Genomic DNA, 27,815 nt, shown 5'->3' with positions numbered 1-27,815 from the left:
ATAAAATGCAGCCTTTAAATGTCCAATTCCCAGCAAATATCCCTAACCTGACCTCTAATAATTATAAATTATGCAGTGGTGCAAAAAGAGAGGTAAAATAACCCAAAACAAATTTCATTTAGTTCTGAGGATGAGAGTTTAGAAGCTGGAAGATATTATGCCACAGTTAAATCTCGATTTTCAGGGGCGGCATAAGCCTCACCAGATGCCGGCTCACCCAATGTCATGAGCAGTAACTGTGATATTATTTTCAGGGTCTATCTCAACTGAATAGTATGGGTGATCTCCAGATGTTGAAACTGCCTCTTGACGAAAGATTGCCTATTTGGGCAAGTGTTGCGCTGTTACAGGATTTCAATGTCTGTACAGCTTAAAGGACCAGGCAGCCTTCCAATATTTTGGACTGAATAGGAGAAATATTTTTCTGTAGAATTGAAATACCTGCTCCACGAAAGGAAGAAATGACTTGTGTAGCATCTTTCCCAATGTCTGGTAGATTTGAAGTTTAGTCATTCCTGTTTCTTTGGTAAACATGGCAGCTATTTCATACAGCAAAGAAGTAAAGAGCCAGTTCATGTGTTTTGGTGGTCCTGGTTGGTAGATTCTGTTGGCCAGGGTACTAGCATCATGAACCCCCATGGTAGCACAGTGGTTAGCACTGTTGCTTCACAGGGCCAGGGTCCCAGGTTCGATTCCCGGCTTGGGTCACTTTCAATGCGAAGTCTGCGCATCCTCCCCGCTTCTGCGTGGGTTTCCTCCGGGTGCTCCGGTTTTCTCCCACAAGTCCCGAAAGACGTGCTGTTAGGTAAACTGGACATTCTGAATTCTCCCTCAGTGTACTCGAACAGGGGCTGGATTGTGGCGACCAGGAGATTTTCACAGTAACTTCATTGCAGTGTTAATGTAAGCCTACTTGCGACAATAATAAAGATTATTATTTCTAATAGCACCACGGAATCTTGCACATCTATCCTCCTGAAGAAATAGTTTGTGCTTAATTTTACATTCCCTTCGTACTCAAGAGTCATCCTATATTACATGTTCAAGTCCTGCAGTCGTGCTTGAACCTACAATGTTCTGACTAAGAGGTAAGAGTGCTGGCACTGAGATGAAGCGCACATCACAAAGATTCCCGTTTGTAAATCCTAATGTGGAAGTACTGTTACTAAGATGTTAGGCACGCGAAAGAGATTTGAAGGAAAGCAGCTCACAGTAAGTGTAAGGAAAAGTCCGCAGCGGTAAATGCCAACTCAATCAGTATAAGCACTATCACGCAGTGTAGGAAGACATTTAATTATCTTCACCGCCCAGGCAGGTTAACGTTAATCAGGCACTTTCCAAAAATGCTTGTACTAAACATGTTTGTCATTTATAATGACCTCTCTCACCATGCCGAAGTTCTTGAATAGTTTAGCCTCAACACCCTAAAGGTAGATCGGTGCTCTTCATAGATCCATCGTCCCCTTGATGGAATTCTTCACTTACATTCTTTTGTGATGATGTGGAGATGCCGGCGATTCTTTTCACAATTCTTTTGTGAAATTGATGCCAAATTATGTAATGGCATGGAAGCAGGATGAGAAGATTCATTACTTTTGTCAATATCTTTTATCTGCTGTGTGAGTGAGTGAAAATTATAGAGGATGGTAAAAACACTAACTTCAATTTTTTAATCTTTCTTCCAGTTTGAGTGTAGCAATTTTGTCTAAAACAGAAATATGTGACGAAATGTATAGAAATGTATAGAAGTAATCTGCATCCTTGGAGGAGAGGGAAGTGACACTGAACAAAGGGAATAAAAAGTTAAATTACATATGCTCGTGGGGATTAATTCTTTTACGCTTCCCAATGGCTTAATAAGAAGAAATATGGAGTAATTTTGCAACAGGGTTACCTGACCACAAATGAAGAATGGATATATCCCATGCCAAAGAACAGATTCTAAAGTTCATGGATGATATGATTTGAATGAGGCAATGTAACATGCATGGAATGTAATACTGCTTATTAGATCACAGACAAAAACAATGACATTTCTCTTATTTTTTGGCAAATTTATTCCCCGCTTTCCCTACTGGTGTTAAAACGGAAATCCAGCAAGAAGAGAAGCTCTGATGATACTTCACCCCCTTGCCCTCCTTTAAAAAAAATCTGAAATGAGAAAAGCTGTGGACTGCATGGGATGTGGCAGCAACAAAGCCAAGGAGTGATCACCTGGCATGCGCACACATCCATCCATCCAGCACGCGCAGGGAGGCAATTTCTGTACTTCTTTTGAGATCAGCTGGTAAGGCACAGGCCAAGGATTGAACCTGGGGCACTTCTGGAATGGCACTGTTCAGTTTCTCAGTAGCTTAACAAGATGAGATGCTCGGAGAAAAACTGAATTATTTCCAAAAGGCATCCATACAAGCTGAAGAAGTGCTGAACTGGAGCTATCCACCCAAGTGTACTTAAATATTACAACTTCTAGGTCTTAACAAACACATAACATCAAATGGTTGCACAGAAACAGTTTTACGTCTTATACTCTGTAAAATGCCCTTGTAAGGTATCCATCACATGCTGCCAATCATGTCCAGAATTTTTTTTTTTTTACAATTTGTTTCTGATTTTTTAAAGACACTAATTTATATATATCAGTTAGTCCCTGTTCAGCATACGCCTTCTGTTAAATCTCTTAGCATCATGACTATATTATTCAGTCTACTTATAAGCACTCAAGCATAATTATGGCTATTTGGCAAGGAAAAGAATTGGCTAAATAAAAAGTTTAAGAAGGAATGAAGTAACGATCGTTTTCTGTTAATATCCACTCCAGAACCAGTCATCTGTTTCTGATTCTACTAATCTAACAACCACAATTACTTATGTGCACATAACAGGTCTGGCAGATTAGGTGAAAAGCTGAGTAACTTGCATGTTGCTGCTGTTCTTTTAGGGTCCTTCAGCATACTACATATCGGCCCTTTTAAAATAATAACTTTGAGAAGTTGAAGTCCGCAAACAAATTTGACAGAAGAAAATAAATATGGTACAAAGGCCTCAAAAGCACTTGTTGAATGGCATCAACACAAATGATCAGCAAGCTTTACAGCACTGATCACAAAATAAGCCCACTCATGTTTGCAGCTGCCACCTGTATCCAGAGTGGACATACTCACAACAACTGACTGTTTCAAGACAAATTATTGTAGGTTTGTATTGTAGTGTTTAGACTTTCTGTGCCAGAACGCTGACGTGATGAATAATGTGGCAGTTATCTGGCATTCTTAAGGTACTTTGTCAGTCTTTTTTGTCTTCTTCTAGTTTGTGAAAACCACAAACAAATAAATAATTGGAGCACAATGCTGGTAGATCTGTGGCACTGTAAACAGATCAGAGTGCAATCTTGTGTCAAGGATCCTATCTTAAAAGGCATATGCCGGATTGGAATTTACTGGAATGGAAGTTAACTGAATGCAAAAATGAAGTGCAGATAAAAACAGAAAATGTTGGAAATATTCAGCAGGTGAGACAGCATGTGTGGAGAGGGAAACAGAGTTGATGTTTCCGGTCAATGACCTGTCACCACAAAGATTATTGACTGGATTTGTTAACTTGTTTTTTTCTCTTCACAGATGCTGCCTGACCTGAGTATTTCCAGCACTTTATGGTTTTACATCACATTTCTTCCATCTGTAGTACTTGGCTTTTGCATTAATGGAGTGAAGATCTTGGGCGCGATTCTCCGCTCCCGTGCCCGTTGGGAGAATCGCCTGGCGCGCCATTTTTCCCCGCGACGCCAGTCCGACGCCCTCACCCAAGTGGCGAGAACGGCCCCGTCGAGTTCTGCGCGGCGCAGGCCGGAGAATCACCCGGGACACCCAAAATGGCGATTCTCCACTACACCCGCTAACTCCGGCCTGGATGGGCCGAGCGGCCTGCCCAAAATTACGGTTTCCCGCTGGCGCCATCCACACCTGGTCGCTGCCGGCGGGAACAGCGCGGGAACGCTGGGGGGGCGGGCTGTGGGGTTCTTTCACCGGGGTAGGACTCAGATCGCCGGTCTGGCCCGCGATCAGTGCCCACCGATCGGCGGGCCGGCCTCTCTGAAGGAGGACCTCCATTCCTCCGCGCCCCGCAAGATCCATCCGACATCTTCTTGCGGGGCGGCCTCGGGGGGGAAGGCAACCATGCATGCGCGGGTTCGTGCCAGCTGCCACCGGCCAACCCGCGCATGCGCGGGTGACGCCAGTTATGCGGCGGATGACGGTGCGCCGCTTTTATGCGGCGCCAATGCCCGGCGCGCGCTGACGACGCTGCTTTCGCGACACGCCCCCGAGTTTCTCGCGGCGCCGATCCTAGCCCATTTTCAGGCCCTGAATCGGTCGAGAATGGGGCCATTTCGCGCCGTCGTGAACCTCGACGGCGTTCACGACGGCGTGGGCACTTAGTCGCGGGAGCGGAGAATGGCGCCCTAAATTTTCAAATGCAATGAGCAAAAGCTGAAACTAAACTTTATAAAGTTTCCTCATACACTGCAGTGGTGTGTAAATAAACGCAAAAGACAGGCAGCAGTAAGTATGGAGGTCTTGATTTTTCTTATTCTAGCTTATTGCCCACTAAGATAATTTTTCAGTCATGAACGTGAAGGGAAAGTGGATATAGGATGAGCTCGTTGCGCACATTGAAATTGGCCAGTACGATGTTGTGGGCATCACAGAGACGTGGCTGAAGGGGATCAGGGCTGGGATCTAAATATCCACGGATATATGTCCTATCGAAAGGACAGGCAGATGGGCAAAGGGGGCGGGGTTGCATTGTTGGTAAGGAATGAAGTTAAATCGATAGCAAGGAGCGATATAGGATCAGAAGGCATAGAAACTCTGTGGGTAGAGTTGAGGAATTGCAAAGGTAAAAAGACCCTGATGGGAGTTATGTACAGGCCCCCTAGCAGTAATCAGGATGTGGGCAGAAAATAAATCAGGAGATAGAAAAGGCATGTAAAAAAGGCAATATTACAATAATCATGGGGGGACTTCAAATGCAGGTGGACTGGGAAAATCAGGTTGGTAGTGGATCCCAAACAAAGGAATTTGTGGAATGTCCAAGAGATGTTTTTTGGGGGCAGCTTGTGACTTAGCCTACTAGGGAACAGGCAATTCTGGATTTGGTGATGTGTAATGAGGCAGTCTTGATTTGGGAACTTAGGGATCCTTAGGGAGCAGTGACCACAATATGAGAGCATTTACCCTGCAGTTTGAGGGGGAGAAGCTGCAATCAGATGTAACGGTATTACAATTAAATAAGGGTAACTACAAAGACATAAAGGAGGAGCTGGCCAGAGTTGATTGGAAACGGAGCCTGGCAGAGAAGACAGTGGAACAGCAATGGCAGGAGGTTTTGGAGGTTATTAGGGAGGCACAACAGAAATTCATCCCAAGGAGGAGGAAACATGCTAAGGGGAGGACAAGGCATCCATGGCTGACGAGGGATGTCAGGGACAGTATAAATGCTAAAGAAAAAGCATACAAAGTGGCAAGTATTAGTGGGAAGCCAGAGGATTGGGAAGCTTTTAAAAGCGAGCAGAGGACAAATAAAAAAACAATAAGGGGGAGAAGATGAAGTATGAGTGCAAGCTAGCTAGTAATATAAAGAAAGATAGGAAGAGTATTTTTCAATATATAAAAGGTAAGAGAGAGGCAAAAGTAGACATTGGACCACTGGAAAATGTGGCTGGAGAAGTAATAATAGGAAACAAATAAATGCCAGATGAACTGAATAGTTACTTTGAATCAGTCTTCATGGTGGAAGACACCAGTGGGATGCCAGAGCTCCAGGAGAACCAGGGGGCAGAGGTGAGTGTAGTGACCATTACTAAGGAGAAGGTTCTGGGGAAACGGAAAGGTCTGAAGGTGGATAAGTCACCTGGAGCGGATGGACAACACCCCAGGGTCCTAAAAGAGATAGCTGAGGAAATTGTGGAGGCATTGGTGATGATCTTTCAGGAATCACTGGAGGCAGGAAGGGTCCCACAGGACTGAAAAGTGGCTAATGTAACACCACTGTTGAAGAAGAGAGGGAGGCGACTTCCGGGTGCGGCGATGACCAGCTGAGTCGCACGTTTCGGCAGCTCCCGGTGGAACGGACTTTTGGGCTCTTAATAGGAGCCCCATCGGCAATTTTAACGGCAAATAACACTGTGCGGTAATCCAGAAGGGAATCCCCCCTGGACACGGATGGAAAAAAAGAGAGGAAAGTAGCCGGATTGCGGTGGATCCTCTAGAGCAGCGGCCAGGAAGGCAGGCACAAAGCAAGATGGCGTCGGAAGGAGGCAGTTTAATATGGGGCCCTGACCAACAAGAGTTCCTGCGGCGTTGCGTAGATGAACTCAAAAAGGAGATGAAGAAGGAGCTGTTGGCCCCGATATTACAAGCGATTGAGGGGCTAAAGGAGGAGCAAAAGACCCAGGAACAGGAGCTTCGGGTCGTGAAGGCAAAGGCTGCTGAGAATGAGTACGGCATACAGGGCCTGGTGGTGAAAACGGAGATCCACGAGGCACAACACAAAAGATGTGTGGAAAGGCTGGAGGTGCTGGAGAATAATGCGAGGAGGAAGAACCTCAGGATTCTTGGTCTTCCTGAAGGTGCAGAAGGGGCGGACGTCGGGGCATATGTGAGCACGATGCTGCACTCGCTAATGGGATCGGAGGCCCCGATGGGTCCGCTGGAGGTGGAGGGAGCCTATCGGGTTATGGCGCGAAGACCGAGGGCTGGAGAAATTCCTCGAGCAATAGTGGTGAGATTTCTCCGATATAAGGACAGAGAGATGGTCCTCAGATGGGCAAAGAAAACTCGGAGCAGTAGGTGGGAGAATGCGGTGATCCGCGTATATCAAGATTGGAGTGCGGAGGTGGCGAGAAGGAGGGCAAGCTTTAATCGGGCCAAGGCGGTATTGCATAAAAGGAAGGTCAAATTCGGAATGCTGCAACCGGCAAGACTGTGGGTCACACATCTAGGGAAACACCACTACTTCGAAACGGCAGATGAGGCGTGGACATTTATTGTCGAGGAGAAGCTGGAGTGAGCGGGCCAGAAAAAGAACGTTTGGGACAAAAGTGGGGGAGTGAATTTATGGGATGAAGGGCGGAAAAGGGGGAAGAGAGGACTTCCCAAGTTGTTAAACCTGCGACCCTGTAACTTCTCTCTCTTCCCCATGTCGTGGGGGAGGGGGTGAGGGAGGATGAGGAGCTGAGGGCGTCGGCCATTGGGGGCGGGGCCAAAAGGGAAGCGCGGGCTTTGTTCCCGCTCTATGGTAATCATGGCGGGAACAGGGAAGCAGGAAGGAGGGGGCCTCGCACAGTGTGAGCCGAGGTCACGGGGGGAAGCCGAGGTCGGCCAGAGTTTGCTGACTTCTGGGAGCAACATGGGGGGTGCAATTACGCTAGCTTGGGATCTAGCAGGGGGGGGTTAACTGGGTTGCTGCTGCTGGGGAGAAGGGGGAGCTGGTATGGGAGGGGAGGGGAGGGGCGGGGGGGGGGGGGCCGCCTGGGGGGGATACAGCTACGTGGGAACCGGGTGAGGAGCTGGATTGAAAAAGGAAATGGCTAGTTGTCAAGGGGGGGGGGGGGAGGGTAAAGAGCCCCCCAACCCGGTTGATCACGTGGAATGTGAGAGGGCTGAACGGGCCGATTAAGAGGGCACGGGTACTCGCACACCTAAAGAAACTTAAGGCAGATGTGGTTATGCTTCAGGAGACGCATCTGAAGCTGATAGACCAGGTTAGACTTCGCAAAGGATGGGTGGGGCAGGTGTTTCATTCGGGGCTAGATGCAAAAAACAGGGGGGGGTGGCCGTACTAGTGGGGAAGCGGGTAATGTTTGAGGCAAAGACTATAGTGGCGGATAGTGGGGGCAGATATGTGATGGTGAGTGGCAAACTGCAAGGGCGATGGTATTAGTGAACGTGTATGCCCCGAACTGGGATGATGCCAATTTTATGAGGCGTATGTTAGGACGAATCCCGGACCTAGAAGTGGGGAAGTTGGTAATGGGTGGAGACTTTAATACGGTGCTGGACCCGGGGCTGGACAGATCGAGGTCCAGGACCGGAAGGAGGCCGGCTGCAGCTAGGGTGCTTAAGGATTTTATGGAGCAGATGGGAGGAGTAGATCCCTGGAGATTTAGTAGACCTAGGAGTAAGGAGTTTTCGTTTTTCTCCTATGTACACAAAGTATTTTCACGAATAGATTTTTTTGTTTTGGGACGGGCACTGATCCCAAAGGTGACGGGGACGGCATACACGGCTATAGCCATCTCGGATCATGCTCCACACTGGGAGGACCTGGAGATAGGGGAAGAAAAACAACAGCTTCCACCCTGGAGAATGGACATGGGATTATTGGCAGATGAGGCGGTGTGTTTAAGGGTGAGGGGGTGTATTGAAAGGTACTTGGAACTTAATGATAATGGGAAGGTACAGGTGGGAGTGGTCTGGGAGGCAATGAAGGCAGTGGTTAGAGGGGAGCTGATATCTATTAGGGCACACAAAGGAAAGCAGAAAGTTAGGGAAAGGGAGCGGTTGTTGAAAGAACTTCTGAGGGTGGACAGACAATACGCGGAGGCACCGGAGGAGGGACTGTACAGGGAAAGGCAAAGGCTACATGTAGAATTTGACTTGTTGACTACGGGTAATGCAGAGGCACAATGGAGGAAGGCACAGGGTGTACAGTACGAATATGGGGAGAAGGCGAGTAGGTTGTTGGCCCACCAACTGAGGAAAAGGGGAGCAGCGAGGGAGATAGGGGGGGTGAGAGATGAGGAGGGAGAGATGGAGCGGAGAGAGTGAATGGAGTGTTCAAGGCATTTTATGAAAGATTATATGAAGCGCAGCCCCCAGACGGGAAGGAGCGAATGATGTGCTTTCTGGATCAGCTGGAATTTCCTAAGGTGGAGGAGCAGGAGAGAGTGGGGCTGGGAGCACAGATTGAGACGGAGGAAGTAGTGAAAGGGATTGGGAGCATGCAGGCGCGGAAGGCCCCAGGACCAGACGGATTCCTAGTTGAATTCTGTAAGAAATATTTGGACTTGCTGGCCCCGCTACTGATGAGAACCTTTAATGAGGCGAGGGAAAGGGGGCAGCTGCCCCCGACTATGTCAGAGGCAACGATATCGCTCCTCCTAAAGAAGGAAAAAGACCCGCTGCAATGTGGGTCATACAGGGCCATTTCCCTCCTGAATGTGGATGCTATGATCCTGGCCAAGGTAATGGCAATGAGGATTGAGGATTGTGTCCCGGGGGTGGTCCATGAGGACCAAACTGGGTTTGTGAAGGGGAGGCAGCTAAATACAAGTATACGGAGGCTGCTAGGGGTAATGATGATGCCCCCACCAGAGGGGGAAGCGGAGATAGTGGTGGCGATGGATGCCGAGAAAGCATTTGATAGAGTGGAGTGGGATTATTTGTGGGAGGTGTTGAGGAGATTTGGCTTTGGGGACGGGTATATCAAATGGGTACAGTTGCTGTATAGGGCCCCGATGGCGAGCGTGGTCACCAATGGACGGGGGTCTGACTATTTTCGGCTCCATAGAGGGACGAGGCAGGGATGTCCTCTGTCCCCGTTATTGTTTGCATTGGCGACTGAACCCCTGGCCATAGCACTGAGGGGTTCCAGGAAGTGGAGGGGAGTACTTAGGGGGGGAGAAGAACACCGGGTATCTCTGTCTGCGGATGATTTGTTGCTATATGTGGCGGATCCGGCGGAGGGGATGCCAGAGATAATGCGGATACTTGGGGAGTTTGGGGATTTTTCAGGGTATAAACTGAACATGGGGAAAAGTGAGTTATTTGTGGTGCATCCGGGGGAGCAGAGCAGAGAGATAGAGGATTTACCGTTGAGGAAGGTAACAAGGGACTTCCGGTACCTGGGGATCCAGATAGCCAAGAATTGGGTTACATTACATAGGCTTAATTTAACACGGTTGGTGGAACAGATGGAGGAGGATTTCAAGAGATGGGACATGGTGTCCCTGTCATTGGCAGGTAGGGTGCAGGCGGTTAAAATGGTGGTCCTCCCGAGATTCCTTTTTGTGTTCCAGTGCCTCCCGGTGGTGATCACGAAGGCTTTTTAAAAAAGAATTGAGAAGAGCATTATGAGTTTTGTGTGGGCTGGGAAGACCCCGAGAGTGAGGCGGGGATTCTTGCAGCGTAGTAGGGACAGGGGGGGGGGGGCTGGCACTACCGAGCCTAAGTGAGTACTACTGGGCCGCCAATGTTTCAATGGTGTGTAAGTGGATGAGAGAAGGGGAGGGAGCGGCGTGGAAGAGATTGGAGAGGGCGTCCTGCAGGGGGACTAGCCTGCAAGCAATGGTGACAGCGCCGTTGCCGTTCTCACCAAAGAAATACACCACAAGCCCGGTGGTGGTGGCTACATTGAAAATTTGGGGGCAGTGGAGACGGCATAGGGGAAGGACGGGAGCTTCGGTGCGGTCCCCGATAAGAAACAATCATAGGTTCGTTCCGGGGAGAATGGATGGGGGATTTGGAGCATGGCAAAGAGCTGGGGTAGTACAACTAAGAGATCTATTTGTAGATGGGACGTTTGCGAGTCTGGGAGCGCTGACGGAGAAATATGGGTTGCCCCAAGGGAATGCATTTCGGTATATGCAATTGAGGGCTTTTGCGAGGCAACAGGTGAGGGAATTCCCGCAGCTCCCGACGCAGGAAGTGCAGGATAGAGTGATCTCAGAGACATGGGTGGGGGACGGTAAGGTGGCGGACATATACAGGGAGATGAGGGACGAGGGGGAGATCATGGTAGATGAGCTGAAAGGGAAATGGGAAGAAGAACTGGGGGAGGAGATTGAGGAGGGGCTGTGGGCTGATGCCCTACGTAGGGTAAACTCATCGTCCTCGTGTGCCAGGCTAAGCCTGCCACAATTTAAGGTGCTACACAGGGCGCATATGACTGGAGCACGGCTTAGTACATTTTTGGGGGTAGAGGATAGGTGTGCGAGATGCTCGAGAGGCCCAGCGAATCACACCCACATGTTCTGGTCATGCCCGGCACTACAGGGGTTCTGGGTGGGGGTGGCAAAGGTGCTTTCGAAGGTGGTGGGGGTCCGGGTCGAACCAAGCTGGGGGTTGGCTATATTTGGGGTTGCAGAAGAGCCGGGAGTGCAGGAGGCGAGAGAGGCTGACGTGTTGGCCTTTGCGTCCCTTGTAGCCCGGCGCAGGATATTGTTAATGTGGAAGGAAGCCAAACCCCCGGGTGTGGAGACCTGGATAAACGATATGGCAGGGTTTATAAAGTTAGAACGGATTAAGTTCGTGTTAAGGGGTTCGGCTCAGGGGTTCACCAGGCGGTGGCAACCGTTCGTCGACTACCTCACAGAAAGATAGAGGGAGTGGAAAAGAAGTAGACAACAGCAGCAACCCAGGGGGGCGGCGGGGGGGAGGAATTGGACGGACTCTCAGGGATGTTATTGTATATGTATAGGTATTTGGTATATGTAATTGTATATTGGATTGTATTTTTGGAGAGTATTTATTTTGGACAAGGCAGTTGCCATTTAGTTTTGTTGTTTTTTGTTTTTGTTTATATATTACTTATTTATTTGTTTAGAACTGGCCACGGTTATTTATATTGCTTTATTGTTGTGTAAAAGAAACACTTCGTATTGTTATGTTTGGCCAAAAAACTTAAATAAAATATATTTTTTAAAGAAAGAAGAGAGGGAGGCAGAAGACGGGAAATTATAGGGCGGTTAGCCGGACTACGGTCATTGGTAAGGTTTTAGAGTTGTTATTAAAGATGAGACCGCGAAGTACTTGGAAGTGCATGATAAAATAGGACTGAGTCAACACAGCTTTGTCAAAGGGAGGTCGTGTCTGATTAATCTGTTAAGAGTTCTTTGAGGAGGTACAAGGAAGCTAGATAAAGGAGAACCAGTGGACATGATTTATTTAGACTTCCAGAAGGCCTTTGACAAGCTCCCACAGAGGAGACTGTTAAATAAGTTAAGAGCCCATGATGTAAGGGTAAGATCCTGGCATGGATAGAGGATTGACTGACTGGCAGAAGGCAGAGAGTGGGGATAAAGGGGTCTTTTTCAAGATGGCAGCCGGTGAGTCGTGGTGTGCCTCAGGGGTCTGTGCTGGGACCACAACTTTTCACAGCATACATTAATGATCTGGAAGAAGGAACTGAAGGCACTGTTGCTAAGTTTTCAGATGATACAAAGATCTGTAGAGGGACAGGTAGTATTGAGCAAGCAAGGGGGCTGCAGAAGGATTTGGACGAGCTAGGAGAGTGGGCAATGAAGTGGCAAATGAAATACAATGTGGAAAAGTGTGAGCTTATGCACTTTGGATGGAGGAATTTAGGCATAGACTATTTTCGAAATGAGGAAATCAGAAGCACAAAGGGACTTGGGAGTCCTTGTTCACAATTCTCTTAAGGTTAATGTGCAGGTTCAGTTGGCAGTTAAGAAGGCAAATGCAATGTTAGCATTCATGTCAAGAGGGCTAGAATACAAGACCAGGGATGTACCTCTGAGGCTGTAGAAGGCTCTGGTCAGACACCATTTGGTTTATTGTGAGCAGTTTTGGGCCCCATATCTAAGGAAGGATGTGCTGGCCTTGGAAAGGGTCCAGAGGAGGTTCACAAGAATGATCCCTGGAATGAAGAACTTGTCGTATGAGGAACGGTTGAGGACTCTGGGTCTGTACTCGTTGGAGTTTAGAAAGATGAGGGGGGATCTGATTGAAACTTACAGGATACTGCAAGGCCTGGATAGAGTGGATGTGGAGAGGATGTTTCCACTTGTGGAAAAACTAGAACCAGAGGACACCATCTCAGACTAAAGGGACAATCCTTTAAAACAGAGATTAGGAGGAATTTCTTCAGCCAGAGGGTTGTGAAACTGTGGAACTCTTTGCCGCAGAAGGCTGTGGAGGCCAAATCACTGAGTGTCTTTAGGACAGAGATAGATAGGTTTTTGATTAATAAGGGGATCAGGGGTTATGGGGCGAAGGCAGGAGAATGAGGATGAGAAAATATCAGCCATGATTGAATGACGGAGCAGACTCGATGGGCCGAGTGCCCTAATTCTGCTCCTATGTCTTATGGAATTGGCTGATTCATAACTCGCAAAGTCAGGAGAGGACGTACTGGAGGTGGAGCATAATTAATCTGAGTGGGAGATTAAGTGATGTCAGACAGCAGATAAGGAACATTCAATTAATCTCAAGGGCCCTGCCTGCAGGGCCGTAGAACTATATGACAGTACTGCAAGCTCCCTGAAAATGTGTGGCAGATAGCACAATGTCAATTTAATGTCATCCTTTGTGGCAATACTAGAGAGAGCGTCTCCGAAATGTGTGGCAGAGTAGAGAGAATATTAGGAACTTCTGCACACGCCTGTTGACATACATCTTCATGGATATGTAAGGAATGATGCATGGCCCCCATCTGCGGCAATCACAGATTCCCCCCATACCACCTTCAAAAGATGGAGGCAGGACGGGGGCACATTGACGGTCGGGGACTTCTGCGTAGGGCACAGACTGGCGACACTGGACAAACTGACGAGGAAGTGGAAACTATCAAAAGGACAGGAATTAAGACACCTCCAAATAAAACACTTCCTCCGCAAAGAGACAGTAGGGTTCCCCGGGGCACCAGAAAACACACTACTAGAGGACCTGATAGGCGCAAGCAGCGAGAAGGGGGACTATGTGGGAAAATATACGGACAGCTACTGGACAGAGCTCAAACACCACTGGACGAGACCAGACAAAAATGGGAGGACGAACTGGGGACAGAGGTGGGATGGGGACTCTGGAGCGAAGCACTGAGCAGGGCGAACCCCACCTCCTCCTGCGCAAAGCTAAGCGTAATGCAGCTCAAAGTGGCGCACAGAGCGCACCTGACCAGAACCCGAATGAGCAGGTTCTTCCCGGAGGTGGAGGACAAATGTGAGCGGTGCCAGAGGGGCCCGGCCAACCACACCCACATATTTTGGGCCTGCCCCAAGCTTGCTGGGTTCTGGACAGCCTTCCCTGAGGCAATGTCCAAGGTTGTGGGAGTGAGGGTGAAGCCATGCCGAATAGTGGCAATCTTCGGGGTACCGGAGCAGCCAGAGCTGCTGGGGAAGGGGGCCAACACCCTTGCTTTCGCTTCCCTAATCGCACGCCGGAGAATCCTGCTCGGCTGGCGATCGGCAGCACCACCCAAAGCTGCAGACTGGCTCGCTGACCTCTCGGAATTTCTCCACCTGGAGAAGATTAAGTACGCCACCCGAGGGTCAGAGGAAGGCTTCTTGGATACTTGGGGGCAGTTCGTCGGCCTGTCCCAAAACCTATTTGAGGCCAGCAGCGAGGAGTAAGCTGGGGGGGGGGGGGGGGGGGGGGAAGAGGGGAGAAAGATAGATGGGGAACCAAAGGACTACGCAACCCGGGGGGGGGGGGGGGGGGAGGAGGAGGAGGAAGGTGGGGAAACCACAAGAGAAGCGGAAGAGTGCTGAAACCAATGGGGGGGGGAGAAAATCTTAGACTGATCCAGAGGGCAACAAAATGTACATAAGAGTTAGTTAAATGAAGGACAAAACAAACCTCTGTAAAATAAAGTAAATTAGCATAATTTACATAAAAATGTAATGTACATAGAACATAGAAAATACAGCACAGAACAGGCCCTTCGGCCCACCATGTTGTGCCGAACCTTTGTCCTAGATTAATCATAGATTATCATTGAATTTACAGTGCCGAAGGAGGCCATTCGGCCCTTTGAGTCTGCACCGGCTCCTGGAAAGAGCACCCTACCCAAGGTCAACACCTCCACCCAACATCAAGGGTAATTTTGGACATTAAGGGCAATTTATCATTGGCCAATTCACCTAACCTGCACATCTTTGGATCGTGGGAGGAAACAGGAGCACCTGGAGGAAACCCACGCAGACACGGGGAGGACGCGCAGACTCTGTACAGACAGCGACCCAAGCCGGAATCGAACCTGGGACCCTGGAGCTGTGAAGCATTGTGCTATCCACAATGCTACCGTGCTGCCCTTGAGAACAAATAAATCTACACTATATCATTTTACCGTAATCCATGTACCTATCCAATAGCTGTTTGAAGGTCCCTAATGTTTCCGACTCAACTACTTCCACAGGCAGTGCATTCCATGCCCCCACTACTCTCTGGGTAAAGAACCTACCTCTGATATCCCTCCTATATCTTCCACCTTTCACCTTAAATTTATGTCCCCTTGTAATGGTTTGTTCCACCCGGGGAAAAAGTCTCTGACTGTCTACTCTATCTATTCCCCTGATCATCTTATAAACCTCTATCAAGTCGCCCCTCATCCTTCTCCGTTCTAATGAGAAAAGGCCTAGCACCCTCAACCTTTCCTCGTAAGACCTACTCTCCATTCCAGGCAACATCCTGGTAAATCTTCTTTGCACCTTTTCCAAAGCTTCCACATCCTTCCTAAAATGAGGCCACCAGAACTGTACACAGTACTCCAAATGTGGCCTTACCAAAGTTTTGTACAGCTGCATCATCACCTCACGGCTCTTAAATTCAATCCCTCTGTTAATGAACGCGAGCACACCATAGGCCTTCTTCACAGCTCTATCCACTTGAGTGGCAACTTTCAAAGATGTATGAACATAGACCCCAAGATCTCTCTGCTCCTCCACATTGCCAAGAACTCTACCGTTAACCCTGTATTCCGCATTCATATTTGTCCTTCCAAAATAGACAACCTCACACTTTTCAGGGTTAAACTCCATCTGCCACTTCTCAGCCCAGCTCTGCATCCTATCTATGTCTCTTTGCAGCCGACAACAGCCCTCCTCACTATCCACAACTCCACCAATCTTCGTATCGTCTGCAAATTTACTGACCCACCCTTCAACTCCCTCATCCAAGTCATTAATGAAAATCACAAACAGCAGAGGACCCAGAACTGATCCCTGCGGTACGCCACTGGTAACTGGGATCCAGGCTGAATATTTACCATCCACCACCACTCTCTGACTTCTGTCGGTTAGCCAGTTCGTTATCCAACTGGCCAAATTTCCCACTATCCCATGCCTCCTTACTTTCTGCATAAGCCTACCATGGGGAACCTTATCAAATGCCTCACTAAAATCCATGTACACTACATCCACTGCTTTACCTTCATCCACACGCTTGGTCACCTCCTCAAAGAATTCAATAAGACTTGTAAGGCAAGACCTACCCCTCACAATTCCGTGCTGACTATCCCTAATCAAGCAGTGTCTTTCCAGATGCTCAGAAATCCTATCCTTCAGTACCCTTTCCATTACTTTGCCTACCACCGAAGTAAGACTAACTGGCCTGTAATTCCCAGGGTTATCCCTAGTCCCTTTTTTGAACAGGGGCACGACATTCGCCACTCTCCAATCCCCTGGTACCACCCCTTTTGAAAGTGAGGACGAAAAGATCATTGCCAACGGCTCTGCAATTTCATCTCTTGCTTCCCATAGAATCCTTGGATATATCCCGTCAGGCCCGGGGGACTTGTCTATCCTCAAGTTTTTCAAAATGCCCAACACATCTTCCTTCCTAACAAGTATTTCCTCGAGCTTACCAATCTGTTTCACACTGTCCTCTCCAACAATATCGCCCCTCTCATTTGTAAATACAGAAGAAAAGTACTCGTTCAAGACCTCTCCTATCTCTTCAGACTCAATACACAATCTCCCGCTACTGTCCTTGATCGGACCTACCCTCGCTCTAGTCATTCTCATATTTCTCACATATGTGGAAAAGGCCTTGGGGTTTTCCTTGATCCTACCCGCCAAAGATTGTTCATGCCCTCTCTTAGCTCTCCTAATCCCTTTCTTCAGTTCCCTCCTGGCTATCTTGTATCCCTCCAATGCCCTGTCTGAACCTTGTTTCCTCAGCCTTACATATGTCTCCTTTTTCCTCTTAACAAGACATTCAACCTCTCTTGTCAACCATGGTTCCCTCACTCGACCATCTCTTCCCTGCCTGACAGGGACATACATATCAAGGACACGTAGCACCTGTTCCTTGAACAAGTTCCACATTTCACTTGTGTCCTTCCCTGACAGCCTATGTTCCCAACTTATGCACTTCAATTCTTGTCTGACAACATCGTATTTACCCTTCCCCCAATTGTAAACCTTGCCCTGTTGCACGTACCTATCCCTCTCCATTACTAAAGTGAAAGTCACAGAATTGTGGTCACTATCTCCAAAATGCTCCCCCACTAACAAATCTATCACTTGCCCTGGTTCATTACCCAGTACTAAATCCAATATTGCCCCTCCTCTGGTCGGACAATCTACATACTGTGTTAGAAAAGCTTCCTGGACACACTGCACAAACACCACCCCATCCAAACTATTTGATCTAAAGAGTTTCCACTCAATATTTGGGAAGTTAAAGTCGCCCATGACTACTACCATATGACTTCTGCACCTTTCCAAAATCTGTTTCCCAATCTGTTCCTCCACATCTCTGCTACTATTGGGGGGCCTATAGAAAACTCCTAACAAGGTGACTGCTCCTTTCCTATTTCTGACTTCAACCCATACTACCTCAATAGGGTGATACTCCTCGAACTGCCTTTCTGCAGCTGTTATACTATCTCTAATTAATAATGCCACCCCCCCACCTCTTTTACCACCCTCCCTAATCTTATTGAAACATCTATAACCAGGGACCTCCAACAACCATTTCTGCCCCTCTTCTATCCAAGTTTCCGTGATGGCCACCACATCGTAGTCCCAAGTACCGATCCATGCCTTAAGTTCACCCACCTTATTCCTGATGCTTCTTGCGTTGAAGTATACACACTTCAACCCATCTCCGTGCCTGCAAGTACTCTCCTTTGTCAGTGTTCCCTTCCCCACTGCCTCACTACATGCTTTGGCATCCTGAATATCAGCTACCTTAGTTGCTGGACTACAAATCCGGTTCCCATTCCCCTGCCAAATTAGTTTAAACCCTCCCGAAGAGTACTAGAAAACCTCCCTCCCAGGATATTGGTGCCCCTCTGGTTCAGAACTAACCCGTCCTGCTTGTACAGGTCCCACCTTCCCCAGAATGCGCTCCAATTATCCAAATACCTGAAGCCCTCCCTCCTACACCATTCCTGCAGCCACGTGTTCAACTGCACTCTCTCCCTATTCCTAGCCTCGCTATCACGTGGCACCGGCAACAAACCAGAGATGACAACTCTGTCTGTCCTGGCTTTTAACTTCCAGCCTAACTCCCTAAACTTGTTTATTACCTCCACACCCCTTTTCCTACCTATGTCGTTGGTACCAATGTGCAACACGACTTCTGGCTGCTCACCCTCCCCCTTAAGGATCCTGAAGACACGATCCGAGACATCCCTGGCCCTGGCACCCGGGAGGCAACATACCTTCCGGGAGTCTCGCTCGCGACCACAGAATCTCCTATCTATTCCCCTAACCATTGAATCTCCTATAACTATTGCTTTTCTATTCTCCCCCCTTCCCTTCTGAGCCCCAGAGCCAGACTCAGTGCCAGAGACCTGGCCGCTAGGGCCTTCCCCCGGTAGGTCATCCCCCCCCAACAGCATCCAAAATGGTATACTTGTTTTGAAGGGGAACGGCCACGAGCAATCCCTGCACTGTCTGCCTGTTTGTTTTTTTCCCCCTGACTGTAACCCAGCTATTCTTGTCCTGTACCTTGGGTGTGGTTACCTCCTTGTAACTCTTCTCAATCACCCCCTCTGCCTCCCGGATGATCCGAAGTTCATCCAGCTTCAGCTCCAGTTCCCTAACACGGTCTTTGAGGAGCTGAAGTTGGGTGCACTTCCCGCAGGTATAGTCAGCGGGGACACCGGTGGTATACCTCACCACCCACATCCTACAGGAGGAGCATGCAACTGGCCTAGCCTCCATCCCTTCTTACCTGACAGAATATAGCTGCCCTGTGGACTATATACACAGTAGCTGTTTATAAATACGAAAAAAGCCAATAAAAAGAGTTTTTTAAAAAAAGGAATGATGTTCCAGGCTATAAACCCTCACGACTGCATGAGGGTCTTGATCATCGTGTATGTTTTAAAAACATTCTTTGAACGCGATTTCTTTCATGATAGTCGATGACAGTTCCATTGTCACCACTGTTGAGGCTAGCTTTCACTTTTTTAAAAACTAAACTTAAATGCCACCAGCTGGCTTGGTGGGATTTGAAACATATGCCCCTCTGTGAATTAGCCTGCATCTCTCGATGACTAGACCAGTGACAGTACCAACATGCTACCATCTCCCCCTAAATATGGTGCCCTGTAAGACTGACTTTCCTGTTTCTTTGTTCTTCCTCCACCAATTTCTCATGGGCCAAACATTTTGCAGCCTTTCTGATCATTTTAGGGAAGTGCTTCAAATAAATGTAATAAACTTGTTAGAAAAGTTGAAGTCCAGAGGAATAAAGGTTAGCGGCAGCACAGATATGTAATTGGCTGCGAGACAGAAAGCACGGAGCAGTAATGTTTTCAGACTGGAGGGAATTGTACAGTGGTGTCCCCTGGGACCACTATATTAGGAACGCTGCTCCTTTTGATATATGTTAGTGACCTGGACTTGGGCATACAGGGCATATTTTCAAAATCTGCAGATGACATGGAACTTGAAAATGCAGCAATGAGGAGGATACAATTTTTGTGAAATTATTTTGGAAAGCAAAATGGAAGAGGCATTTACCATAAACTAAATGATACAATTTTAAAAGAGGAACAGATGACCTGGGGTCTTAGTACATATCTTTGAAGGTGGCAGAAGTTGATAAATTTGTTGAAAAGGCATATGAGATTCATAGCTAAATAAATCTAAGCAGAGTTCAAAAGCAAGAAAGTTATGCAACACTGTTATAAATTACTGGCTAGATATCAGCTAGTGTATTCTGTCCAATACTGGATACCACACTTTAGGAAGGACGTTGGGCCTTAGAGAAGGTAAAGAGGGGAATTATTAGAATGGTACCAGGGATGAATGGTTTCAGTGACATGCAGAGGCCAGAAATGGGGATTGTTCCCTTTCGAGGAAGGAAGGTTAGGGGAGATTTCATAGGTGTTTAAAATGACGAAGGGTTTTGATCGGGAGATGCTGGCTACACAGGCAGGAGGGTCAATAACAAGAGGAGACAGAATAAAGTTGGCAAAAAAGTCAGTGGCGAGATCAGATTTTATTTTTAATTCAGACGGGTTATCCCGAATGCCTTGACTAAAAGCGGATTCAATAATAACTGTTAAAAGGAAAATTTGCAGGGCTACGCAGAAAGAGAAGTGAAGTGAGACTGATTGGTAGCTCTATTAAACTGACTTGCTCGCTCTTTCCCTCGCTGGGTCGAATGTAGAATATTACGGCCCCCCATTAGGAGATTTGAAGGCAGGGGAGCTTGGAAAATGCAGCATATGGCCATCCCGCCGCATACCTGCCTACTCACGGCCTGTCTCTCATTCTATGGGGGCAGTGCAGGCGTCGGGTGGCCCTGCTGCTCTTGGGTCTAATGAGTCTGCTAACTGGCCAATTAATTCGACTACCCTTCGTCGTCCAGTCTTCCCCGGAGCGGAGAAACTACGTCATCTTCTTCACAGCCTTCAACACGTCATTGATGACGATGAACATCTTGCCAAGGTCATCCCCACACCCCCACTACTTGCCTTCAAACAACCGCGCAACCTCAAACGAACCATTGTTTGCAGCAAACTACCCAGTCTTCAGAACAGTGACCACGACACCACACAACCCTGTCATGGCAATCTCTGCAAGACGTGCCAGATCATTGACATGGATACCACTATTACACGTGAGAACACCACCCACCAGGTACGCAGTACATACTCGTGCGACTCAGCCAACGTTGTCTACCTCATACGCTGCAGGAAAGGATGTCCCGAAGTGTGGTACATTGGCGAGACCATGCAGACGCTGCGACAACGAATGAACGGACATCGCGCAACAATCACCAGGCAGGAATGTTCCCTTCCAGTCGGGGAACACTTCAGCAGTCAAGGGCATTCAGCCTCTGATCTGCGGGTAAGCGTTCTCCAAGGCGGCCTTCAGGACCCGCGACAACGCAGAATCGCCGAGCAGAAATTTTAGCCAAGTTCCGCACATGAGTGCGGCCTCAACCGGGACCTGGGATTCATGTCGCATTACATTCATCCCCCACCATCTGGCCTGCAAAATCCTACCAACTGTCCTGGCTTGATACAATTCACACCTCTTTAACCTGGGGTTACCCCATCTCTGGATCTGTAAAGATTTAATCACCTGCTAATGCTCGCATTCCTAGCATTGTTTGGCATCTTTGAATTTGTCTATATATGTGTTTCTGGAACAGACCTCTACATTCACCTGAGGAAGGAGCAGCGCTCCGAAAGCTAGTGACATCGAAACAAACCTGTTGGACTTTAACCTGGTGTTGTAAGACTTTGTACTGTGCTCACCCCAGTCCAACGCCGGCATCTCCACATCATGGCCAATTAATGGCCACTTAAGTTCCTCATCAAACCTCTGTTGCTACTTTCCCTGCAGCAGAGGGGTGCTAATGCCAATATGGGCTGGTGATAGGTAAGGTGAGGGGGTTCCCCTGTGCCCATCAGAGGCACCATGGTCACACTCCCCTTTAATCCTCCACCACCTGACCTCTCTAACATGACCCATCAACCCCCTCACTCCCCTCGCTGATACCCGGCCATATCTTCAGTCCAGCCTCTATTACTTCTTCTTCTTCAGTAACTGGCTGCAATCCTAGCAGTGGCCACTGTTTGAACCTGATGGCGTTGGGGCTACAGAGCTGCCGGCTATCTGATTGGCCAGCAACTGTCTAAGGCGGAACTTCCTCCCCAGTTGGGGACAGAAGTCTCACCCTTAGCCAGTTAACAGTCCGGCAAATGTTAAATAGCTGCTGGGTAGCGTGTGTCAGTGGGGAATGCATCTCCACTGACTCTTCGGGTAGCAGGCTAGGAAATCCTGCTATCTGAAAAATCCTGCCCTGAGAGAGAGAGAGAGAGTGAGCCACACTGGCAAATGGAATAAAGAGCAAGAAATTTTGATGACAAAAGATCAACAGTATAATGAAGATTCCAGCATCGGCCTTCCTTAGATGGTTCATCTGACCTACTCCTGTGTTACTGTGCCGCAAGTTTGATCAGCAGATCCTAATGTACAAATGTTGGAATTTACATCTAATGATGTCAGCTTGGTTAAAACCCACCACCTTCATGCCTGTACCTTAGCTATGGCAGAATTAATATACATCCTCTCTCTCTTGCATCCAATGAAATATGGGATGCAATTCAAAGGTGGTTTGAAATTGAATGTAACGCTTATTTATCCCTATTTGTAATTGCCATTTAAATAAGGATTGCTTCCCTTTTATCAATTACTGTGAAGATACAACAGTAAGCCCTGGTCGTTGCTCTGCATGCTGCATGAAAAATGGTCGTAAGCTTCAAATGAACAAAACAGCAACATTAAGTGAATCAAGATTTATAACTGACAGACTAAGAGATTTTTCTTAGAACTTCATTGTTAGTTTACTACCAATAATGGTAAATTCAAGTATACAGATCTTGGCAATAATAACTAAGGATTTTATTAACTTTATATAAACCCAGATATTTAGAAAATAATTTACTTAAACTAAATAATAATGTTATTGAACTAACAAAGGCAAATATTTGCAATTGTAAGAACTCATTACCTGCTCTAATGTCATAATCATGAGGCTGTGTCAGTCCATCAATAATCATCTGCAGCGTTGGCACCGCTGTATCAAGTCTTTGAGCAAAGGCATCCAGCAAATTCGTTTTCAGCGCTGCCTTCACACTGTGCTGCAAAGCAGGCCTTCCAATGTCAGACAGGTTTCCATTGATAAAGGATAAAAATCTGGAAAAGGTAAAGAAAAATATGATATACAGTAAAAAAATAATAAATTGCACACAATACTGCAGACCACCTATTCAAAATGCTCCATGCTGTACCAAACTGGTTCCTTCACAGTACTGCTTAGAATTAATGAAAGTATGTAAAGGCCCATCTTATAATGTTATGACACAACTAAAGGATTCGGATTGTGGGAACAACATATTATCAATGGCTCACTAGACAGACAATTGTCAAAGCCATCACCTATGTGAAGGAAGTTAATAATATTCCACATGTGAGATTTAAAGAAGTTACGGATCATGAAATTAATGAAACAAATGGATTAAAAACTAGCTTGGAAATACGAAACAGATGGTAATGCTAAGTACAAAAAGCTGTGTCAATGACTTGTGGAGCTTCAGGACTGTTTCCTCCTAAACTCCAAATACACTGTGTCTTTCACACACTTCTTTCTCTATGCATCCTCACAGTGTTTAGAAGCAGGACTAACCGCATCCTTCTCAGACTTTATTCATTCTTTCCTTGCCCCCTTCAGGGTTTCCTTCCTCCTGCAACTTGCGGAATTTTAAAACTGAAACCTACTGTCCTGGTGCAATAATTCCCGATTTATCTCATCTTTTAATTCATTTTTCCAACGTTAGTGGTGTTTTGTATATGAGTGTTGGCCTTGATTTCTCAAAAAGTGATAAATATAAGCAGCAAAAAAAAAAAAAAAAGAGTTGTCGCAAAGATCAGGGCCAGATGGGCTAATAAACAGTAGTTGGATTTTAATGTAGACAGATGTAAACCAATGCATACTGGAGCAGTAAAATAACGAACACATGAACATGATTAAAATGATGGCCATTAGCACATGTGGAAAAGGAAAAGGATGCAAGTACAATTATTATTGTTCACTACAAGTTTCCAGTTGATATCAAGCAGTTTCCAAAACAGCTAATCAAAAGCAGATTCCATGTCATAAGCATTAGATTTTAGGTTATTCTAATATTGTATGCATCGCAGATGAGGCCACATTTGGAATAATAATTCCAATTTCAACTTTGGGGAGCAGATGCATAGGCCGGAACAGGACTAAGGAAGCCGTCTAATGTCCTGATCTTTGTAGCACGAGGCACAAGAGATTGTACCTCCCAGGCCTCATCTGTATAGATCCAGTTAGGTTTCTGTTCAAAATCAGCAGGTGAGGCAGGAATGGTTCCAAGCATTCAGTTAAGCCACCGAGCCTCGAGGTCAAGGATGGAGGTCAAACAGAGGTAAGGGAAATGTAAACATTTCTTATGGTGCCTAGAGGACCACTCGTGCTCCCACAGAGAGCCAAAAAAGACGTTTTGGGAGCAGCACAGTGGCCTAGTGGTTAGCACAGCTGCCTCACGGCGCTGAGGTGCCAGGTTCGATCCCGACTCTGGGTCACTGTCCGTGTGGAGTTTGCACATTCTCCCCGTGTCTGCGTGGATTTCGCCCCCACAACCCAAAAATGTGCAGTGTAGGTGGATTGGCCACGCTAAATTGCCCCTTAATTGGAAAAAATAATTGGGTGTGAGAACATAAGAACATAAGAACTAGGAACAGGAGTAGGCCATCTGGCCCCTCGAGCCTGCTCCGCCATTCAATGAGATCATGGCTGATCTTTGTGGACTCAGCTCCACTCTCCGGCCCGTACACCATATCCCCGAATCCCTTTATTCTTTAGAAAGGTATCTATCTTTTTCTTAAAAACTTTTAAAGAAGGAGCCTTAACTGCTTCACTGGGCAAGGAATTCCAGAGATTCACAACCCTTTGGGTGAAGAAGTTCCTCCTAATCTCGGTCCTAAATCTATTTCCCCTTATTTTGAGGCTATGCCCCCTAGTTCTGCTTTCCCCGACCAGTGGAAACAACCTGCCCGCATCTATCCTATCCATTCCCTTCATAATTTTATATGTTTCAATAAGATCCCCCCCGCATCCTTCTAAACTCCAATGAGTACAGTCCCAGTCTACTCAACCTCTCATCATAATCTAATCCTCTCAACTCTGGGATCAACCTAGTGAATCTCCTCTGCACTCCCTCCAGTGCCAATATGTCCTTTCTCAGGTAAGGAGACCAAAACTGAACACAATACTCCAGATGTGGCCTCACCAACACCTTATACAATTGCAGCATAACCTCCCTAGTCTTGAACTCCATCCCTCTAGCAATGAAAGACAAAACTCGATTAGCCTTCTTAATCACCTGTTGCACCTGCACACCAACTTTTTTCGACTCGTGCACCAGCACACCCAGGTCCCTCTGCACAGCAGCATGTTTTAACATCTTACCGTTTAAATAATAATCCATTCTGCTGTTATTCCTCCCAAAATGGATAGCCTCACACTTGGCAACATTGAATTCCATCTGCCAGACCCTAGCCCATTCACCTAACCTATCCAAATCCTTCTACAGACTTCCGGTATCCTCTGCACTTTTTGCTTTACCACTCATCTTAGTGTCGTCTGCAAACTTTGCCACATTGCACTTGGTCCCAACTCCAAATCATCTATGTAAATTGTGAACAACTGCGGGCCCAACACTGATCCTTGAGGGACCCCACTAGTTACAGGTTGCCAACCAGAGAAACACCCATTTATCCCCACTCTCAGCTTTCTGTTAGTTAACCAATCCTCTACCCATGCTACCACTTTACCCTCAATGCCATGCATCTTTAGTTTATGCAGCAACCTTTTGTGTGGCACCTTGTCAAAAGCTTTCTGGAAATCCAGATATACCACATCCATTGGCTCCCTGTTATCTACTGCACTGGTAACGTCCTCAAAAAATTCTACCAAATTAGTCAGACATGACCTACCCTTTATGAACCCATGCTGCGTCTGCCCAATGGGACAATTTCCCTCCAGGTGCCCCGCTATTTCCTCCTTAATGATAGATTCCAGCATTTTCCCTACAACCGAAGTTAAGCTTACCGGCCTATAATTACCCGCTTTCTGCCGACCTCCTTTTTTAAACAGTGGTGTCACGTTTGCTACTTTCCAATCCTCTGGGACCACCCCCGAGTCTAGTGAATTTTGATAAATTATCACTAGTGCGTTTACAATTTCCCTAGCCATCTCTTTTAATACTCTGGGATGCACCCCATCAGGGCCAGGAGACCTGTCTACCTTTAGCCCCATTAGCTTGCCCAATACTGCCTCCTTAGTGATTACAATCATCTCAAGGTCCTCACCCATCATATCTTTATTTCCATCAGTCACTGGCATGTTATTTGCGTCTTCCACTGTGAAGACTGACCCAAAAAACCTGTTCAGCTCCTCAGCCAAGAGGTGGCAAAGGGGGTGTTGAGGTAGGTTATGTAGTACTGATCCATTTCTTTCAGGCTTAATTGTTGCAGATTGTCAACATAGAAGAGGATCCATAAATATGCAAGGTATAGCACATGCCAATTGATGAGCCTCAAATAAAGCATGTATTGGGAAAAATGATCAAGTGGAACAGACTGGCAGCAAAGGTAGTTATGTAGCCTTCAAAAATACTTGGATACATATTTGTTACGATCCAGGGCTGGACATTATTGAAAGAGGTATAAACAGGGATGTTCCTATAATCCACGCAATATGATGGTTACTCCACAGACAACCCATGCCAGTGATCTCCACATTCCATTAATGAATTTTTTAAAAAGGCCACATGGAAAGTGGCATGGTTCAGTTAAATATTGGGAGAAGTGAGGATAAATGAATATCCCTGGAGTTTTGTTTAGTCATCTTTGAGAATCAAAGAGTATGGAGATTACCCAAGGTTAAATTGTTGACCTAAAGTCCATGGTAGGTACATAATCTGTGGCAGCAGTGAGCCTGGTCACTAAACAGGCTATTCTAATTACACATTTTCTTATGCTCCTACAAAGGAGCCTGCCTTCATAGTTTTCCCACACCTCTAATCAGTATGCTACTTGAAACATTGCATTAAACCTAGCACTAGGTTTGTAGCCTTCAAAAATACCTTTCTTGTTATATATTGATATGTCAAAAGACTTTCATCATAGCTTCTGTTGTACTCCTCCATCCTACTTCAAAACTTAATTGCCTCTTCAAAAGACTGTCATGCTGCAGACTGCTAGACTTTAACAGATTCCACAGCCACACAGATGTTACAGCACCATAACCATTTGAAAATTAGTACAAATATACCATTACTACTATAATAACAGTTGAGCTGAAGTGACTTATAGCCTGTAACATAATCTCCTGGTTCAGATGACATCCAGAAACCAACTGAGCTTCATTACAGTGGTGCAGGACATCAGTTAAATAATTCAATTGTACATTACAGCCTTGTAAAATTTCACCCAAATGTAATTCATACATCTTTTAAAAATATGTACTGCATCTACCAGAAAGCTACTAGACCAATGTTAATTAAACTGAAATCTGCAATCAAAGAGCACCAAGTATAACCTGCAGGTTTTCTTTTTATTGAATGCAATACACCCTTAACTGCATACCGGTGTATTAAAGCACTTCTGAAAAAAAAATCAGACTCCATATGGTAAACTAGTGATCTCAAATGTGAAGAATGCCATATATGCCTGTAGCTTTTAAAACTATAACACCTGTGAAAGCTGAGGAGGTTACTGTAGATCCCCAGACGAGTGCTAATGCTGTATCAGTATCCTATTTTCTTTTATGCAAATAGATTTTAGCTAGTTATTCACATTATGATTGGTCAGGAATTGGGGTCAATGGCATCTAAGACAATTGACTTCCTAACAATACCCGTAATGAATTTCCTCCTTCTGCCCATTCCATTGAACGTCCTTGAGGCAAATGGTTCACAGTGAGTTGAACATGTTATAAAGGGAGGCTGCGGTATGGGCTGTGGGCAGATTGATATCATGAGGATAAGAACCTTGTAAGAAATCATACTCGAGATAG

General features: G+C 46.6%; 1 protein-coding gene across 3 annotated transcripts in view; it reads right to left on the bottom strand.

Moving 5' to 3' along the window:
* srbd1 (S1 RNA binding domain 1) overlaps positions 1-27,815 on the bottom strand; it is a 425,904-nt gene that overhangs the window by 5,129 nt on the left and 392,960 nt on the right. For all 3 annotated transcript variants that reach the window (XM_072510745.1, XM_072510754.1, XM_072510763.1), the window contains exon 21: positions 22,722-22,906. In XM_072510745.1, coding sequence (XP_072366846.1) covers positions 22,722-22,906 — 185 coding nt within the window. The remainder of the gene's footprint in view (positions 1-22,721; positions 22,907-27,815) is intronic.

This window comes from Scyliorhinus torazame, chromosome 1, assembly GCF_047496885.1.
Source record: "Scyliorhinus torazame isolate Kashiwa2021f chromosome 1, sScyTor2.1, whole genome shotgun sequence".
NCBI lineage: Eukaryota > Metazoa > Chordata > Chondrichthyes > Carcharhiniformes > Scyliorhinidae > Scyliorhinus > Scyliorhinus torazame.
The sequence above is the reverse complement of the archived record's forward strand: the minus strand, read 5'-3'. Positions and strand labels throughout refer to the sequence as shown.